A 20,032-nucleotide genomic window follows, 5' to 3' on the forward strand; every position below is an offset into this window, starting at 1 on the left:
TTGTGCAAACTTTAAAAATCTTCCGTCCATAACCATTGGGTCTATTTCTACAAAATTCGGTATTTAGTGACATCTAATAGTTCTCTACTTAGTGTGTTCAAATTATGCCCCTGGGGACAAATTTGACCCTGCCCTGGGGTCACAAAAATGAACATATGCTTAAATAAGGCCTATTTTGTGCAAACTTTAAAAATCTTCTTGTTCATAATTATAGAGCCTAGGGCTACTAAATTTGGTGTGTAGTGATATCTAATAGTCCTCTACCAAATTTGACCCTGCCCCGAGGGTCACAAAACTGAACATATGACGTTTACCAGGGGAGATTACTGCGGCCGTGTGGCTGTGACCAACAACATCCTGTAAACATGAGATAAAACCCTGTCATTTAGTGCCATTTTAGATCAGATGGTGACTGCTTACAAAGGAATTGAAGTAAGAAAAAGTGTTATGAATGTTTTTCTTATAAACTGAAAAAAATCAGGTTTTATTTAAATATGTCAAAAGTGAACATATATCCGGATAAAAATATTTCGGATGACATGTTAATTTAATGTCTTTTTTGTAGTGTTTAAACCAGTTTAATAATATCTTATTGATTTTAAAAACACAACTTCCATGAACATAATTATTTCAAGAAAAGTCAATATATGATACTGCATGGTAAATTCAAACTTTGTATCCAAGACGAGGTGTTGGAATTAATGAAGTGCAATGTTCTTAACTATCGTATATGCTGCTTTTTAGCTCACCTGATTGCTCAGGTGGGCTTTTCTGACTGGTTTTTGTCTGTCATCTGTCCGTCCGTTAACATTTGCTTGTAAACACTCTAGAGGCCACATTTGTTGTCCCATCTTCATGAAACTTGGTCAGAAGCTTTGCACCAATAAAATCTCGGCCGAGTTCGAAACTGGGTAGTGCCGGGTCAAAAACTAGGTCACTAGGTCAAAAAAAAGAAAAACCTTGTAAACACTGTAGAAGTCACATTTTATGTTCAATCTTCATGTAACTTTGTCAAAATGTTTGTCTTAATGATATCTTGATTGAGTTCAAAAGTCGTTCCGGTCTGTTGAAAAATAGGGCCGCCAGTGGGCGGGGCAGTTTTCCTTATTTGGCTATAGAGAAAGTTTGTAAACACTGTAGAAGTTACAAATTTTGCCCAATCATCATGAAAGGTGGTCAAAACATTGATTCAATTAACATCTAGGACGATTTCGAAAATGGTCCAGATTGGTGAAAAAACATGGCCGCCAGTGGGCGAGGCATTTTTCTTTATATGTATAAAGTGGCAGTTTTCCTTATTTGGCTATTGAGAAACCTTGTAAACACTCTAGAAGTCACAATTTTTGCCCAATCATCATGAAAGTTGGTCAAAGCTTTGGTTTTATTGATATCTGGGACGAGTTCGACAATGGATCGGATCGGTGAAAAAACATGGCGGCCAGTGGGCGGGGCATTTTTCTCTATATGTTTATAGTGAAAACATGTTAACACTCTAGAAGTCACATTTTTGGTCCAATTTTCATGAAATTTGGTCAGAACATTTGTTTCTTTGATACAAGAGTTGAGTTCAAAAATGGTTTCGGTCAAACCTTGTGATCGAACACTATGGAAGTCACATTTTTATGCCCCCCTTCGAAGAAGAGGGGATATATTGTTTTGCTCATGTCGGTCCGTATGTCTGTCCACCAGATGGTTTCCGAATGATAAGTCAAGAATGTTTAGGCCTAGGATCATGAAACTTCATAGGTACATTGATCATGACTCGCAGATGACCCCTATTGATTGTGAGGTCACTAGGTCAACGGTCAAGGTCCGGTGACCCGAAATAGTAAAATGGTTTCCCAATGATAACTCCAGAACGCTTATGCCTAGGATCATGAAACTTCATAGGTACATTGATCATGACTTGCAGATGACCCTTATTGATTGTGAGGTCACTAGGTCAAAGGCCAAGGTCACGGTGACCCGAAATAGTAAAATGGTTTCTGGATGATAACTGAAGAACGCTTATGCCTAGGATCATGAAACTTCATAGGTACATTGATCGTGACTCACAGATGACCCCTATTGATTTTCAGGTCACTAGATCAAAAGTGAAGGTCACGGTGACCCGAAACAGTTAAATGGTTTCCAGATGAAAGCTGAAGAACGCTTATGCCTAAGATCATGAAAGTTCATAGGTACATTGATCATGACTTGCAGATGACCCCTATTGATTTTCAGGTCACTAGGTCAAAGGTCAAGGTGACCCAAAATAGTATAATGGTTTCCGGATGATAACTCAAGAACACTTATGCTTAGGATCATGAAACTTCATAGGTTCATTGATCATGACTGGCAGATGACCCCTATTGATTTTCAGGTCACTAGGTCAAAGGTTAAGGTCACGGTGACTCAACTTAGTAAAATGGTTTCCGGATGATAACTCAAGAACGCTTACGCCTAGTATCATGAATCTTCATAGGTACATTGAGGTGACCCAAAATAGTAAAATTGTTTTACTCAAGAACGCTTATGCCTAGGATGATGAAACTTCATAGGTACATTGATCATGACTCGGAGATGACCCCTATTGATTTTCAGGTCACTAGGTCAAAGGTAAAGGTCACGGTGTTTCAACTTAGAAAAATGGTTTCCAGATGATAACTCAAGAAGGCCTATGCCTAGGATCATGAAACGTCATAGGTACATTGATCATGACTTGCAGATGACCCGTATTGTTTTTCAGGTCACTAGGTCAAGGTCACGGTTACTTGACACAGTAAAATGGTTTTTGGATGATAACTCAAGAAAGCTTACACCTAGGATCATGAAACAATATAATGGTCAAGTTGATAGAATTTTCTTATTAAATCAATCAAAAATGGAATTTATCATGTAGATGTTTTGAACACCTTATAACTTTGTTATCCATCTGACATGTGTGCATTATAATCATTGCATCTTTTTAGCTCACCTGATTGCTCAGGTGAGCTTTTGTGACCGGTCTGTGTCCGTCGTCCGTCCGTCCGTTAACATTTGTTCGTAAACACTATAGGCCACATTTATTGTCCGATCTTTATGAAACTTCAGAAGCTTCGTCCCAATGAAATCTCGGTCGAGTTCGAAACTGGGTCATGCCGGGTCCAAAAATAGGTCACTAGGTCAAAAAAAAGAAAAAACTTGTCAACACTGTAGAAGTCACATTTTGTGCCCAATCTTCATGTAACTTTGTCAAAATGTTTGTCTTAATGATATGTTGGTTGAGTTCAAAAGTGGTTCCGGTCCGTTGAAAAACATGGCCGCCAGTGGGCTGGGCAGTTTTCCTTATTTAGCTATAGAGAAACCTTGTAAACACTCTGGAAGTCACAATTTTTGCCCAATCATCATGAAAGTTGGTCAAAACATTGGTTTTATTGATTTCTCGGAAAATGGACCAGATCGGTGAAAAAACATGGCCTCCAGTGGGCGGGGCATTTTTCTCTATATGTATAAAGTGAAAACATGTCAACACTCTAGAAGTCACATTTTTGGCCCAATTTTCATGAAATTTTGTCAGAAGTTTTGTTTCCTAGATACGTGAGTTTAGTTTGAATATGGTTCCGGTCTGTTGAAAACATGGTTGCCAGGGGGAAGTGGCAGTTTTCCTTATATTTATATAGTAAAAAGGCTTGCATACAATCATGAATTAGGTCATGTAATATGTGAGACAACTCTTCTAAATATTGCATTTAAGAATACAGTAGTTACTCCCTTTGATTATTAATGCTTTCATAATAATACAGTGTAGTTGTGTTTCATTTATGTGTTAATTGTTATTTGAGGTTGGATGTTTTTATGCCCCCTTTCAAAGAAAAGGGGGCATATAGTAATCGGACTGTCGGTCCGTCCGTCCGTCTGTCTGTCTGTCCGTCACACTTTGCATTTAGGTTTCCAAAAATGCTCATAACTTCTTTGTCCTTTGAGATATAACTTTCATATTTTGTATGCATGTGTATATGGACAAGGCCTAACCTTACGCACACATTTTTTTAGCCCTGTGACCTTGACCTTGAACTTAAGGTCCGCGTTAAGGTTTCAAAATCTGCGTTTAGGTTTCGAAAAATGCTCATAACTTCAATGTCCCTTGAGATATAACCTTCATATTTGGTATGCATGTGTATATGGACAAGGCCTTTCCATATGCACACAAATTTTTACCCCTGTGACCTTGACCTTGAAATAGGGTCCGCGTTTAGGTTTCAAAATCTGCATTTAGGTTTCGAAAAATGCTCATAACTTCTATGTCCCTTGAGATATAACTTTCATATTTGGTATGCATGTTTATATGGACAAGGCCTTTCCAAACCCACACAAATTTTGACCCCTTTGACCTTGACCTTGAACTTAGGGTCTGCGTTTAGGATTCGAAATCTGCGTTTAGGATTCGAAAAATGCTATAACTTCTATCAAAGGGTTTATAGGGGGCATATGTCATCCTATGGTGACAGCTCTTGTTTTTAGCTAACATGATTGCTCACGTGAGCTTTTGTGACTGGTCTTTGTCCGTCGTCCGTCCGTCCACATTTGTTCATAAACACTCTAGAGGCCACATTTATTGTCCCATCTTCATGAAACTTGGTCAGAAGATTTGTCCCAATGAAATCTCTATTGAGTTTGAAACTGGGTCATGTTGGGTCAAAAACTAGGTCACTAGGTAAAAAAAAGAAAAAGCTTGTTAACACTGTAGAAGTCACATTAAATGCCCAATCTTCATGTAACTGTGTCTATATGTGTTAATGATATGTTGGTTGAGTTCAAAAGTGGTTCCGGTCCATTGAAAAACATGGCCGCCAGTGGGTGGGGCAGTTTAATGGCTATAGAGAAACCTTGTAAACACTCTAGAAGTCACAATTTTTGCCCAATCATCATGAAAGTTAATCAAAACATTGGTTTTATTGATATGTCTAACGAGTTCGAAAATGGTCCAGATCGGTGAAAAAACATGGCCGCCAATGGGCGGGTCATTTTTCTCTATATGTATATAGTGAAAACATGTGAACACTCTTGAAGTCACATTTTTTGCCCAATTTTCATGAAATTTGGTCAGAACATTTGTTTCCTTGATACTAGAGTTGAGTTGGAAAATGGTTCCGGTCAGTTGAATAACATGGCTGCCGTGGGGGGGGGGGGGGGGCAGTTTTCTTATATTTATATAGTAAAAAAAAAGCTTGTGAACACTCTAGAAGTCACATTTTTTGCCCAATCTTCATGAAACTTGGTGAAGAGATTTGTTTTATATATATCTCAGATGAGTTTGCAAATGGTCCCGATGGGTCAATAAACGTGGCTGCCAGGTGGGGTGGGGCAGTTTTCCATATGTGACAATATAGAGAGAAACCTTATGATCGAACACTATAGAAGTCACATTTTTTGCCTAATCATCGTGAAACTTAGTCAATACATTGGTTTTATTGATTTCTTGGACAAGTTGGAAAATGGCTCAGATCGGTGAAACACACTTTTTAGCTCACCTGAATGCTCAGGTGAGGTTTTAGGATTGGTCTTTGTCCGTTGTCCGTCCGTCTACATTTGGTTTGTAAACACTCTAGCATTCACATTTCTCAAGCATTCTTTATCAAAGTTGCTGAAAGATTTCGGTCAAGTTTGATGACAAGCAAAATCACATAATTAATGCCATAATTATTGCCCTTAGATTGTCCAAATTTTCATTATATTATACAAAATCCTTGTAAGCAAAGTTTGATGTTTGGGGGGTCAACTCAAAATACAGGTCACCATTTCAAATCTTACAAAAACAAAAACACTCCCTACGCCAGAGTTTTGGTTCAATAATGATGAAACTTGACCAGGATGTTTGTCTGGTTAATATCTAGGTCATGTTTGACATTAGGTTAAGATTGAATAAACCGACTCCTCCCAGGTGAGCGAACTAGGGCCATCTTGGCCCTCTTGTTTAAAGATATTTCTTGTCTAAAATAGCTGCCGTGTAGCTTCAAAGCGCAGTAGGGGGCATTGTGTTTCACAAACACAGCTCTTGTTTTATTTCTACTATTATAGACAATCCTAGAAATTGATAACTCCCGGATAACCGCCCCTGAATACTCGCACGCGCCTCCAAAACGGTACTGAAGAAAACAACAGAGACATATATGTTTGTATAGGTCCCTGAACAAAATAAGAAGGCAAAACGATTTTATCGAATATATTTGAAGATTTAAAAAGTTTCTGTTATCGATCTGATAATAACATAATAGTTCATGTTTTTTAGTATCAGTTATTATGTAATTGGAATAAATAAGGTTCATCTGCATTCAATTAAGAGTAATAAAACTCAGCATCAGAACAGGGACCTATTTGTATAGGTCCCTGGCGAGAATAAGGTCTTGATTGTCATTAAACATGTTATTTAAAGGTGACACGTGATATGTTATCTTAATTACGGTATCTACACATGTGCAGACATGTGGTGTCACGGGCATACCCATAAACGCTTTAGAGCGATTTTTAAATAAAAGAAATTGCTAAAGAGCACTTTAGTTTTAGACTCAACCAGTTACATACTTTTAATTAAAAAAAGTTTGCCTCTACCTGAAATCTTACAGAGGTTTGCTAATAAATATTTCTGGTTCAATTTTATTATCACAAACTTCACTTCCGCTATAGATTTTTATATTACCTTTAAAATGACACTTACAAGGGAAATATTATTATCGAAATGGAAAATGTTTAGACAAACAAAGATATGTACTATTCAATAAAAAAAAAAAGAAGGCCTCGGTCTTGAATCTTACAAAGTTTTTTATTGAGTACATTCGGAACTATAGAAGTACGGCATTTAATAGGAAATAATACAGGCTTAAACAAAGGCAGATATCTACTTTTCAATAAAATTGTCTACCTTGTCCTGAAATCTTTCAAAGTTACGCTCATTAATATGTCCGGCACTATTTACGCTCAAATCACATTTACTTCGGACTTAAGATATTTCTATAACCTTTATAATTTTCATTGAATAATTTTATTCCATAATTATTTCAGTGATTTCTAACTGATAATTCACTGTTTCAAATAGTAAAAACAACAGAAATAATTACATATTGTTACAACCAATATTTTAGTCTTTTACTGTGAAATGATACTGTTATTTTCTGTCATGACATGATTATTACAGTAAAACAGTTTCACCTCTTAAAAATAACAAGAGGGCCAAGATGGCCCTAGTTCGCTCACCTGAGAGGAGTTGGTTACATGTCACTACATACCGAAAATAAAAACTATATATACAAACATGTAAATTCAAGACGTTCATTTATGAAATAATTTAGAGCAAAGCAGTGTTTTACGAGCAGTACATGTATAACACAACGAAGAGGTTATATGTTCGGTGGAATAATTTCACGAGGGCTTAGACAATAAAAAATGTATGTGTGTACTGTAAACGTACGCAAAACTTATGTAAACGTACGCAAAACTTAAAATGAAAAATTAATTCCATGCCATACACAAAAAGTTAGGCAAAGCCATATCATTCACAGAGTATATTAAATCTCACTGCTAAAATCAGTTATTTCAGAGGATATTTGTTTGATTCGATGGAATATCGATTTTAATTCATAAGTGATCATATAAAATATGTATTTTTTATGATCACTAGTGAAAAGAAATCGATATTCCATCGAATCCAACAAATTTTCTATTTATTTTATGCTTTTTTTCACCGCTAATTTACATTGTAAAAGAGTTTAACTGGATAATTTCGCTGGATATATAACGTCATTTTGTCATAAATGATGTCATTTTGTTGAAAATGGTTTCATGTCAGTGATTTTTTTCTTTATAAAGTACCGGTAAACGGCCTTATCTATAGGTCTTTGATCAAATTAACGACTGACATCATATAGTTTGATAGGAATAATGAAATTTGTTTGTCAACGAAAAAGACTTCGTTTTAGATACAAGAACACATATTTTGGTTAGAAATGTGCACAGTGAATTTGTGTCACAGAAACCAGTGTTTCTGTTTGCAAATTGGGAATTCAGTCTTCTCGCAAAGTAAAACAATTTAGAAGAGGATCTTTCGAACATGGAAATAGACAAACATGATTTGATTTATATGATAGTGGATCTGTGTATAATCAGGTTCATATGCATATTCTGCTTTATTATGTTTGTCACGCTGTTCAGTTAATTGACATAGCATTGAACTAAAGGGTGTCAGACAATTCACCCCCAAGACAATTCACCCCTTGGACAATTCACCCCCAGAATTTGATTTCCTTGGACAATTCACCCCCAAAGACAATTCTCCCCCAAGACAATTAATCCCCCCCATATTTTTATATGAGATTTTATTGTCATTTGCTTTTGTCATATTTGAAAATAAGTTGTGAGCAGATGTTTTGGGTTTATAATTTTGATTTTTCAGCACAATTTTCACGTGAAAATAATAAATGTAGTATGTAAATGAAAGATGACATTGTGATTTTTGTCAAATGCAATTCAACCAATGTATTTTTCAACAAACTGTGTTACAACATATACAATAAAAATAAATTAAATATTTTGTATAATATTCGTGCATTTGTTTTAAATAATATTATTAGGTTACAATTTTATTATTAGTACTTTTTCAAATAATGATGTCGATTCATTAGTTTCATTGAATTCTTAGAATTTTACATTATCACAATTACTTATTTATTCATGTTAGATACGATAATTATTTTAACAAGGGCTGTTTGTAAAACATGCATGCCCCCCATATGGGCTGTCCGTTGTAGTGGCAGCCATTGTGTGAATACGTTTTTTGTCACTGTGACCTTGACCTAGTGACCTGAAAATCAATAGGGGTCATCTGTGAGTCACGATCAATGTACCTGTGAAGTTTCATGATCCTAGGCATATGCGTTCTTGAGTTATCATCCGGAAACCATTTTACTATTTCGGGTTACCTTGACCTTGACCTTTGACCTAGTGACCTCAAAATCAATAGGGGTCATCTGCGAGTCATGATCAATCTACCCATGAAGTTTCATGATCCTAGGTGTATGCATTCTTGAGTTATCATTCAAAAACCATTTTACTATTTCGGGTCACCGTGACCATGACCTTTGATCTAGTGACCTCAAAATCAATAGGGGTCATCTGCGAGTCATGATCAATGTACCTATGAAGTTTCATGATCCTAGGCCCAAGCGTGCTTGAGTTATCGTCTGACAACCACCTGGTGGACGGACCGACCAACCGACAGACCGACATGAGCAAAGCAATATACCCCCTCTTCTTCGAAGGGGGGCATAATAAAATACAATGGTTTAATTTATAAGAAAGCCTTTATTATAGAAAGGAAATTTTATCTGGCTGGGAGCGTGCCATTAATGGGTATTACAATCAAGCATTCACACCCCTGATGAGGCTTTATCAAAGTGTCAAAACAGATTAATCAAAGTGTTAAAACAGATAAACAAAGACTTCAGTTACACACATTGACAAATAATTATGTTGGGCTGGGCAATTCTAATACCTGGTAATACCTGTATTTAAAAAATGCCATTTTTTGTTCACCTGATATTTTGATTATTATTTTTATTTAAAGGGGCCTTTTCACGTTTTGGTGTATTGACAAAATTGAAAACTGTTCTGAAACGTATTTTTTACAAAAATTGTACTCAATTCAAGTCCACTTCAATCATACAGTATGTTAACTCATTCCATACTACAGCCTTATCTACGTCTCTGCTCTAAGCAACCCCTATCAGTAATAGCCTTATCTACCACTAGATAATCAGTACCCTCATCAGCTCTGAATGCCTGACAGATTATATGTTTATTGTTACCTTTAGTGGTGTGAAAAAGGTTGTTTTTAGGTGTTGTTACTTTGTAGATTGATAATGTGACAAATATTTTATTATTATATTTCCCATTTAAAAATAAATATAGTAATATTATGAAAATTTCGAAATCTTGCATGACTTATTAAATAAAAAACATTGGATAATTTCCAAATAATCTATCCAATACCATTATTACTTATTTATACACTTTTTACAAAAATAAACTGTTTTAATTAATAAAAACATTATTAAATAAGACAAAAACACATAATAAATTATTTAATGTCATAAAAATAATAATAAGATATTGTTAATAATAAAAACGATAAAAAGCACACTTATGTTTCAATTGCAAGTAATTTTATGGAAAAAAAGAAAGACATTCTGAGAACATCTTTATATGCTTTTATAAGAACTTTATAAAAAACAAGGGCTGTTTGTAAAACATGCATGCCCCCCATATGGGCTTTCTGTTGTAGTGGCAGCCATTGTGTGAATACGATTTTTGTCACTGTGACCTTGACCTTTGACCTAGTGACCTGAAAATCAATAGGGGTCATCTGCGAGTCACGATCAATGTACCTATGAAGTGTCATGATCCTAGGCAAAAGCGTTCTTGAGTTATCATCCGAAAATCATTTTACTATTTCGGGTCACCGTGACCTTGACCTTTGACCTCAAAATCAATAGGGGTCATCTGCAAATCATGATCTATCTTCCTATGAAGTTTCATGATCCTAGGCGTATGCGTTCTTGAGTTATCATCCGAAAACCATTTTACTATTTCGAGTCACCGTGACATTGACCTTTGACCTAGTGACCTCAAAATCAATAGGGGTCATCTGCGAGTCATGATCAATCTACCCATGAAGTTTCATGATCCTAGGCATATGCGTTCTTGAGTTATTATCCGGAAACCACTTTACTATTTTGGGTCACCGTGACCTTGACCTTTGACCTAGTGACCTCAAAATCAATAGGAGTCATCTGCAAGTCATGATCAATCTACCCATGAAGTTTCATGATCCTAGGCGTATGCATTCTTGAGTTATCATTCAAAAACCATTTTACTATTTCTGGTCACCGTGACCTTGACCTTTGACCTAGTGACCTCAAAATCAATAGGGGTCATCTGCGAGTCATGATCAATGTACCTATGAAGTTTCATGATCCTAGGCCCAAGCATTCTTGAGTTATCGTCTGACAACCACCTGGTGGACGGACGGACCGACAGACCGACCGACAGACCGACCGACAGACCGACATGAGCAAAGCAATATACCCCCTCTTCTTCGAAGGGGGGCATAATAAATAGAATACAAATAACTATCCTTAGAAAATAGTTATTCGTTATTACTTAATCCTAAACAAACAGAAAAAGAAAACAAAAAAAATATCTGGGGGTGAATTGTCCAGGGAGCAGGGGTGAATTGTCTAGGGGGTGAATTGTCTTCTGGGGGTAAATTGTCTTGGGGGTGAATTGTCTCGCTTCCGAACTAAAGATGTGAAATGCAAGATATTGAAAGGTAAACAAATTATATATATTAATTTAACTCAGTTTAATACATCATTAACACTAGAAGAACACTAAAGTGTGTTTGTTTATATTTAGTCCTGGACCATTAACCTTGTTTGTATATAACATTTTATTAAAAAAAATTGTATTGTTTTGTTTGTTTTTACCAAATGGTTAGTATTATTCTTTTATGTTAACATTCTCAAAATTCTTGTTTTATTATAGGCCCTATTTATCAAAAAAAAAATTGAATGACATCATTTTATGATTTATAAACAAATTGCAAAAAATATTTATTCAAGATAAACTTAACAACAAATTGTTACATTGAAATTAAGTGATATTAATATTCAGTAGCAAAATCCAACTTAAGAAAGATGTATCTATTAAAAGTATATTCTACCAATGCCGTGAACAATCCCCTTGTTTATAACATGACTGCCGCTAAGTCTATTACTAGCAACCTATCAGAGAATAGGTCAGATACCTTATTTCAATATATGGCAATCCTAGTATTTTTCAAAAACAAACATGACAGGTAACCAATGTCAGATGGAAAAAGTAAAGGAAAGTTAGGTCAAGCTAATTGTTTGTCATGATATCTCTTTAAACCTCACGCCATATGCAAGTAGTGTTGCCATGATCGCAACATTGTGATGAATTAAAATTCAATTTTTTGTCTCATAAACATTTACTTTGTTTAACAAACAACCTCTACAAAGTTATCATTCCTACTGCCTTTCGGCACCCCATGAACCTGAAAAACTCGTAACTTTATGTTTCCTCAGGCAAATATCTTCTTTGTACAAAAAACAATTTCTTCACCACGTTAACAATCCTGCTACACTCACTTAAGCCTCAAGAATGAAGTAAAGTTCAGGTGATCTATGTCATTAGGTATTTTGCATATGTCATGAACTATATAAGTAACAGAAACTTTGAAACCTACAAACACTTTTTGGAATTTTGGAAAAAGATTCATGATTGAATGAAGGAACTTTCATTAATCTTGTAGAACATGCGTAGATTTGATCTTCAGCATCTAAAAATATGTGAAATAGAAAGAACAACAATATCTTTTGGAGAGATAAATGTATCTACGTTGTAACCAAAGGACCTGTGCGACAATTCCTGGACGTTTTAGTCTGTTTAGTTAACACCGTAGTAATGTTTTCAATGTATAAAAAATGCTCACCCTTCCAACTTTAAGCTCCCAGTGGGACGAGGGATAGAAAGAGAAAGTCACATGCTTAAGTACATTTCAACCCATGCGCATTGCACGCTTTTTTCGCATAAAAAAACAGTGGAGCGATACAGGGCCACCATGGCCCTCTTGTTGGATATTTCTCTTTACTAAGTAAAATCCTGTAAATGAAGTCTCATAACTCAAAGCATGCTACTTGTATTTGACTTGCAAGCCTGCTGTTAGCATTGCTTATGCTGAATTATATTAGCAGAAGGTTTTCATCTAATTATAATATACTTTCTTGCATTGTTTTAGCATGTGCTTGATTTACATTATTTTATTATGCTATGATGTCTTTAAGTTCATGTATTGACCAATATAATTTGACTTGTATATGATCTTTAATGTAATAATATTATACTTTGCTTTAATTTATATTTTCTATGACTAAAATATGTGTCATGTTCTGAGAAAGCTGGGCATAATGCATGTGCGTAAAGTGTCATCCCAGATTAGCCTGTGCAGTCCGCACAGGCTATTCAGGGACGACACTTTCCGCCTAAATTATATTTTTGCTAAGAAGGGACTTACATTAAACGAAAAATGTCATAAAAGAGGAAAGTGTTGTCCCTGATTAGCCTGTGCAGATTGCACAGGCTAATCTGGGACGACACTTTCTGCACATGCATTAAGCCCAGTTTTCTCAGAACAAGGCTCATAATGTTCTTTGTGTATTCAGCTCAGACTGCTGGATCTGATTTGTTTGTGTTGCTCTAAAATATTAAGTGTGTTTAGGGGTTTTTTACAACAAGATTGCAGCATATTTCCATGTTTCTGCATGATATTTATTATAATTATTACATAATAACCGAAGACAATATGTTGCCTAAAATTGACAACGTTATGTTTATGCCCCCCTTCGAAGAAGAGGGGGTATATTGTTTTGCTCATGTCGGTCGGTCTGTCGGTCGGTCTGTCGGTCGGTCTGTCGGTCCGTCCACCAGGTGGTTGTCAGACGATAACTCAAGAACGCTTGAGCCTAGGATCATGAAACTTCACAGGTACATTGATCATGACTCGCAGATGACCCCTATTGATTTTGAGGTCACTAGGTCAAAGGTCAAGGTCATGGTGACCCGAAATAGTAAAATGGTTTTTGAATGATAACTCAAGAACGCATACGCCGAGGATCATGAAACTTCATGGGTAGATTGATCATGACTCGCAGATGACCCCTTTTGATTTTGAGGTCACTAGGTCAAGGTCACGGTGACCCGAAATAGTAAAATGGTTTCCGGATGATAACTCAAGAACGCATATGCCTAGGATCATGAAACTTCATGGGTAGATTGATCATGACTGGCAGATGACCCCTATTGATTTTGAGGTCACTAGGTCAAAGGTCAAGGTCACGGTGACCCGAAATAGAAAATTGGTTTTCGGATGATAACTCAAGAACGCATATGCCTAGGATCATGAAACTTCACAGGTAGATTGATCATGACTCGCAGATGACCCCTATTGATTTTGAGGTCACAAGGTCAAAGGTCAAGGTCACGGTGACCCGAAATAGTAAAATGATTTTCGGATGATAACTCAAGAACGCTTGTGCCTAGGATCATGACACTTCATAGGTACATTGATCGTGACTTGCAGATGACCCCTATTGATTTTCAGGTCACTAGGTCAAAGGTCAAGGTCACAGTGACAAAAAACGTATTCGCACAATGGCTGCCACTACAACGGACAGCCCGTATGGGGGGCATGCATGTTTTACAAACAGCCCTTGTTTAATGAAAAATAGCAATATGAAGTGTTTATGAAACCTTCAATATATTCCAAATTTTTCTAGAATTTTGGCACATACAGAAATTAAAGTTGACAGGAGCCACTGGGAAAAACGTGCTTAATGCATGTGCGTAAAGTTAACACCCATATTAACCTTTGCAGTCCGCAAAGGCTTATTAGGGACAACACTTCCTCTGTTTCTTTGGTGATGGAAGGCTGTTTTAAATGAAAATACAGTCTAGGCTTGAATTGCTGTCCCTGATTTTTTTTTTTAAGATCTCACAAATTACCACCACACCCTCACACTATACCCCCCCCCCCAATTTTTTTTTGAAACGGTTAAAAACACAAATATTTATTTTTATTATTTTATGTTTGAAATACCCTCCATCCATCGCACCCAAGAATCCCCCCCCCACCCCCCCCCCCCTCCCCACCACCCCCCCCCCACCCCCGAATTTTTTTTTTCCTTTTTTTTGCATTTTTGGAACATAATGTAATAAATGTCCACACACCCCACACAATGCACCCCTCTTCACTCCACCCCTCCCTCCATTGTGATTGAAAATGAGAGTCCCTTCACCTTTAAAAAGAAAATAGATGAGCGGTCTGCACCCGCAAGGCGGTGCTCTTGTTTAACATTCAGCATGGTGTCCGCTCTCTAATTCAAGTAGTTTACATCCGATCTTCACCAAACTTTGTCAGAAGTTTTATAGAGATGATGTTACGGCCAAGTTAGAACATGGGCCTTTCTGGGTCAAAAACTAGGTCAAGGGGTCACTTAGTGCGTTTTAAAAATTGAGCATGGTGTCCGCTGTTTTTTGTAAAGACGACATGCAAAATATTATGTGTCAATGCGGCATGTGGGGGTATTCGTCACGTCTGTGACTAAGCTCTTGTTATTTTAGAAATTGATGTTCTTACATTAAGACATGTCTGAAGCAACTTTCCGGATGAAAATTTTACTCTTTTTTTTTCATCAAGCATTTTTCTTAAATCAAATATTTCAAGACCATTAAATTTTAAATAAAATGTGTTTATGACCTGTGTCTTATGCCATATGCGGCCAGCGTAGCTCCATACTTGCCTATGCATTTACAGTCTGGTGAGGAGCTACTCTGTTTGCTGATGTGACCACAAAACCTTGCATGACGTGATAGTAAACAAGGTAGCTCCTGTCTGACTGCTGGCTGCATATGGCTGTAGACACATTTTAGCATGATGTTTGTCATATAACATTGTGTCTCTGCATTCAATTTCTAATTTGCCTGTTATTTTCCCATTTTGAACTGATGTTTTTTGCGTGCAACTATTATGAAAAGCCAGAATAAGACATTTGTGATTGAATAAAGTATATACCTAAATGATAAAGCTTTAAATTTGTTATTACAAAAATTTGACAATAATTTGTAAAATGTATATCCTTTTAAAAATGTAATGAATACTTTAAAAAACAACAACATCAAAAACAACTTGCTCAATTGGAAACTATGAAAGATGCAATCATTTCAATAGAAAATAAAATAGCTGAGATGCAACAAAATTATACCTCAAAATAATATCTAAACTTTTCTAACAAACTTAAATCAGTGTGAGTCAACTTTTCCATATTATTTAGGAGACGAAAACAGTGCTTTAAGGAGCCAAATTTCCGTATTAATTGGATAGAATTATTTAGTCCGTCAAAATAAATGGAGAATACATTTAAATCTAGTCTATGAAAATATATAAGCCTAGCATGTCTTTTCTTAAATTTCATGTCTAAATTGATCTTGATAACATAACTGGAATGATTTGTGTATTCCTACATGTTGTGATGCCGTCTGTATTTATAGCTCCATTCACCTCTCTCCCTCGCGACCTGCTCATCACAAATCCCCACAGCACACCCCCTTGCATGATGCACGACACGGGGGCTATGCAGGGGATTCGTTCTGTTATGACAACACGGATGAGGGGGCAGCGTTTTTGGGGCCCAAGCGCCACTCTGGGCCCCTCAGGAGTCCAGTTGACCCATATCACTCCGAGGATGAGGTCAAGGTCATGAGGAGAGCAAACCGTGTGATGATGTATGTCCTTATAGTAGCACTCTGGCAAACACTTTCACGTCAATGTAGGGGGAAATGCAGCTTTGGTGTTTTTACAGAATTACAACTAATAGTTTACAGGTTATATACATATATAGCTCTGTGGCTTTTTAAAGCAAAGACATGAAAGATGAATGTAAAATGTTGACATTTCTGTTATCATTTACATGTAAGGTACATTAGTTTTACATTTGGATCTTGAAATGTAGACTATAAAAAAACAAGCTTTTTTAAATGTCAATGTAAAATTATCAAATATATAATAAATTCATTTTTCAAGGCATTAATACAAGGTTCGAAAGGTTAGTTAAGAACCTTTCCAATATCAAATTGCAATCCTTACTTGTACTTGTTTTTAGTTTTTAAGGGTCTGTATCCTTACCATACATTTTTAGCTCGGCGTTTTCAGAGAAAATCGAGGTATTGTCATAGCCAGCTAGTCGTCTGCTGGCGTCGTGCTAAAACTTTGACATTTTGCTCTACAATCAAAGTGCTTCAACCTACAACTTTGAAACTTCATATGTAGATGCACCTTGATGACAGGGGTCGTAATATTCCGGATTGATCCGCAAATCGGGATTTCAAGGCACCAGGGTCACTTTTGAGATCAATAAGAAGTCAAGGAGTTTTGTTAAGGGGGGGAGTTGGGGGGGTAGGAGCGAATCTTGGTTAATTTTGGCATCAGTTTTTAGATGGAAATCGTTCATAATATATAATATTTATGTGATATTCTGTAGTGCTGTTTGTATTATGGGCTAAGTTGTACTTTTTAATGATTTTTTTTTATTGCAAATTTTTATTCTGTCTGAGAATCTGAAGCATCTTTCGAGAATGGTATCATTGGTATGTGACTTCTTTCTCTTTTGAGTTTCATTTTGCTTTGATGGTCCCAAATAAAATAAGGGACCCTGCCCATAAGACTATACAAAAATAAAAATATAAGTAAATTATTGGAAAAAAATCTTTCTTTTGCTATAATAAAATGCATTTAAAACTGCTTGGAAATGCAATCTAGAAGGGTCTGAAAATGATTAAAATCAATTTTCATCGGGGGGGGGGGGGGGGGGCTTTGCTCCACTGGTCCCCTGGATCCTGATGGTGGCCCCCAGACCCCCGGCTTGTTGTCAGGATTGCCAGTCTTGTCCTGTTATGACCCCTGTGATGAGTTCTTCAAGCCGCACCCATTTTTGGGTCAAAGGTCAAGGTCACTGTGACCTCTAAAAAAAATCTAAAAAAATCTGACAAGCTTTCATTTATATTCAAAACTGCACATGCAGCCAAGCGTTGGCACCCGTTATGCGGTGCTCTTGTTGCATATTTCTTTTTGCTATGTAATCTCCTGGAGATGAAGACTGAATTGTCAAAGCATGATTTTAACATGTATTTGGCTTGCAAGCCTGCTGTTAGCATTGCTTATTTTCGTTATGCTGAATTATATTAGCAGAAGGCTTTCATCTCATTACAATATTCTATTTTGCATTGTTTTGGCATGTGCTTGATTTACATGAAGTTATTTTGCTATGATGTCTTTTAGTTCATGTATTGACCAATTAAATTTGACTTGTATATGATCTTTAATGTAATAATATTATACTTTGCTTTAATTTATATTTTTCTATGGCTATAATATTTTCTTTGTGTATTCAGCTCAGACTGCAGGATCTGATTTGTCTGTGTTGCTCTAAAATATTTAGTGTTTTGTTTTTTTTTAACAACAAGATTGCAGCATATTTCCATCGTTCTGCATGATATTACATAATAACAGAAGACAATATGTTGCCTAAAATTGACAACGTTATGTTTCAATGAAAAAAAGCAATATGAAGTGTTTATGAAACTTTCAATATATTCCAAATTGTTCTAGATGTTTGGCACATACAGAAATTAAATTGACAGGAGCCACTGGGAAAACGTGCTTAATGAATGTGCGTAAAGTTATGTCCCATATTTACCTTTGAGTCTGCACAGGCTTATCAGGGACAACTCTTAATTTGTTTCTTTGCTGACGGAAGGCTCTTTTAAATGAAAATCCAGTCTAGGCTTAAATTGCCGTCCTTGATAAGCTTGTGCGGACTGCACAGTCTAATCTGGGACAATACTTTAGTCATATGTGCAGACTGCACAGTCTAATCTGGGACAATACTTTAGTCATATGCGGACTGCACAGTCTAATCTGGGACAATACTTTAGTCATATGCGGACTGCACAGTCTAATCTGGGACAATACTTAAGTCATATGCGGACTGCACAGTCTAATCTGGGACAATACTTTAGTCATATGCGGACTGCACAGTCTAATCTGGGACAATACTTTAGTCATGCGGACTGCACAGTCTAATCTGGGACAATACTTTAGTCATATGCTGACTGTACAGTCTAATCTGGGACAATACTTTAGTCATATGCGGACTGCACAGTCTAATCTGGGACAATACTTTAGTCATTTGCGGACTGCACAGTCTAATCTGGGACAATACTTTAGTCATATGCGGACTGCACAGTCTAATCTGGGACAATACTTAAGTCATATGCCGACTGCACAGTCTAATCTGTGACAATACTTAAGTCATATGCGGACTGCACAGTCTAATCTGGGACAATACTTAAGTCATATGCAGACTGCACAGTCTAATCTGGGACAATACTTTAGTCATATGCGGACTGCACAGTCTAATCTGGGACAATACTTAAGTCATATGCGGACTGCACAGTCTAATCTGGGACAATACTTAAGTCATGCGGATTGCACAGTTTAATCTGGGACAATACTTAAGTCATATGCGGACTGCACAGTCTAATCTGGGACAATACTTTAGTCATATGCGGACTGCACAGTCTAATCTGGGACAATACTTTAGTCATATGTGCAGACTGCACAGTCTAATCTGGGACAATACTTTAGTCATATGCGGACTGCACAGTCTAATCTGGGACAATACTTTAGTCATAGCGGACTGCACAGTCTAATCTGGGACAATACTTTAGTCATAGCGGACTGCACAGTCTAATCTGGGACAATACTTTAGTCATATGCGGACTGCACAGTCTAATCTGGGACAATACTTTAGTCATAGCGGACTGCACAGGCTAATCTGGGACAATACTTTAGTCATATGCGGACTGCACAGTCTAATCTGGGACAATACTTTAGTCATAGTGGACTGCACAGTCTAATCTGGGACAATACTTTAGTCATAGCGGACTGCACAGTCTAATCTGGGACAATACTTTAGTCATATGCTGACTGCACAGTCTAATCTGGGACAATACTTAAGTCATAGCGGACTGCACAGGCTAATCTGGGACAATACTTTAGTCATATGCGGACTGCACAGTCTAATCTGGGACAATACTTTAGTCATAGCGAACTGCACAGTCTAATTTGGGACAATACTTTAGTCATATGTGCGGACTGCACAGTCTAATCTGGGACAATACTTTAGTCATATGCGGACTGCACAGTCTAATCTGGGACAATACTTTAGTCATATGTGCAGACTGCACAGTCTAATCTGGGACAATACTTTAGTCATATGCGGACTGCACAGTCTAATCTGGGACAATGGACAATACTTTAGTCATATGTGCGGACTGCACAGTCAAATCTGGGACAATACTTTAGTCATATGCGGACTGCACA

The 20,032-nt window shown here is 36.8% G+C and overlaps 1 protein-coding gene across 1 annotated transcript in view; it reads left to right on the forward strand.

The window, feature by feature from the left end:
* Positions 1-20,032, forward strand: part of LOC127878006 (unconventional myosin-IXa-like) — a 94,004-nt gene that overhangs the window by 61,218 nt on the left and 12,754 nt on the right. Inside the window, exon 15 of the mRNA XM_052424362.1 lies at positions 16,141-16,374. Coding sequence (XP_052280322.1) covers positions 16,141-16,374 — 234 coding nt within the window. The remainder of the gene's footprint in view (positions 1-16,140; positions 16,375-20,032) is intronic.

Source organism: Dreissena polymorpha, chromosome 4 (genome assembly GCF_020536995.1).
Source record: "Dreissena polymorpha isolate Duluth1 chromosome 4, UMN_Dpol_1.0, whole genome shotgun sequence".
Taxonomy (NCBI): Eukaryota; Metazoa; Mollusca; class Bivalvia; order Myida; family Dreissenidae; genus Dreissena; species Dreissena polymorpha.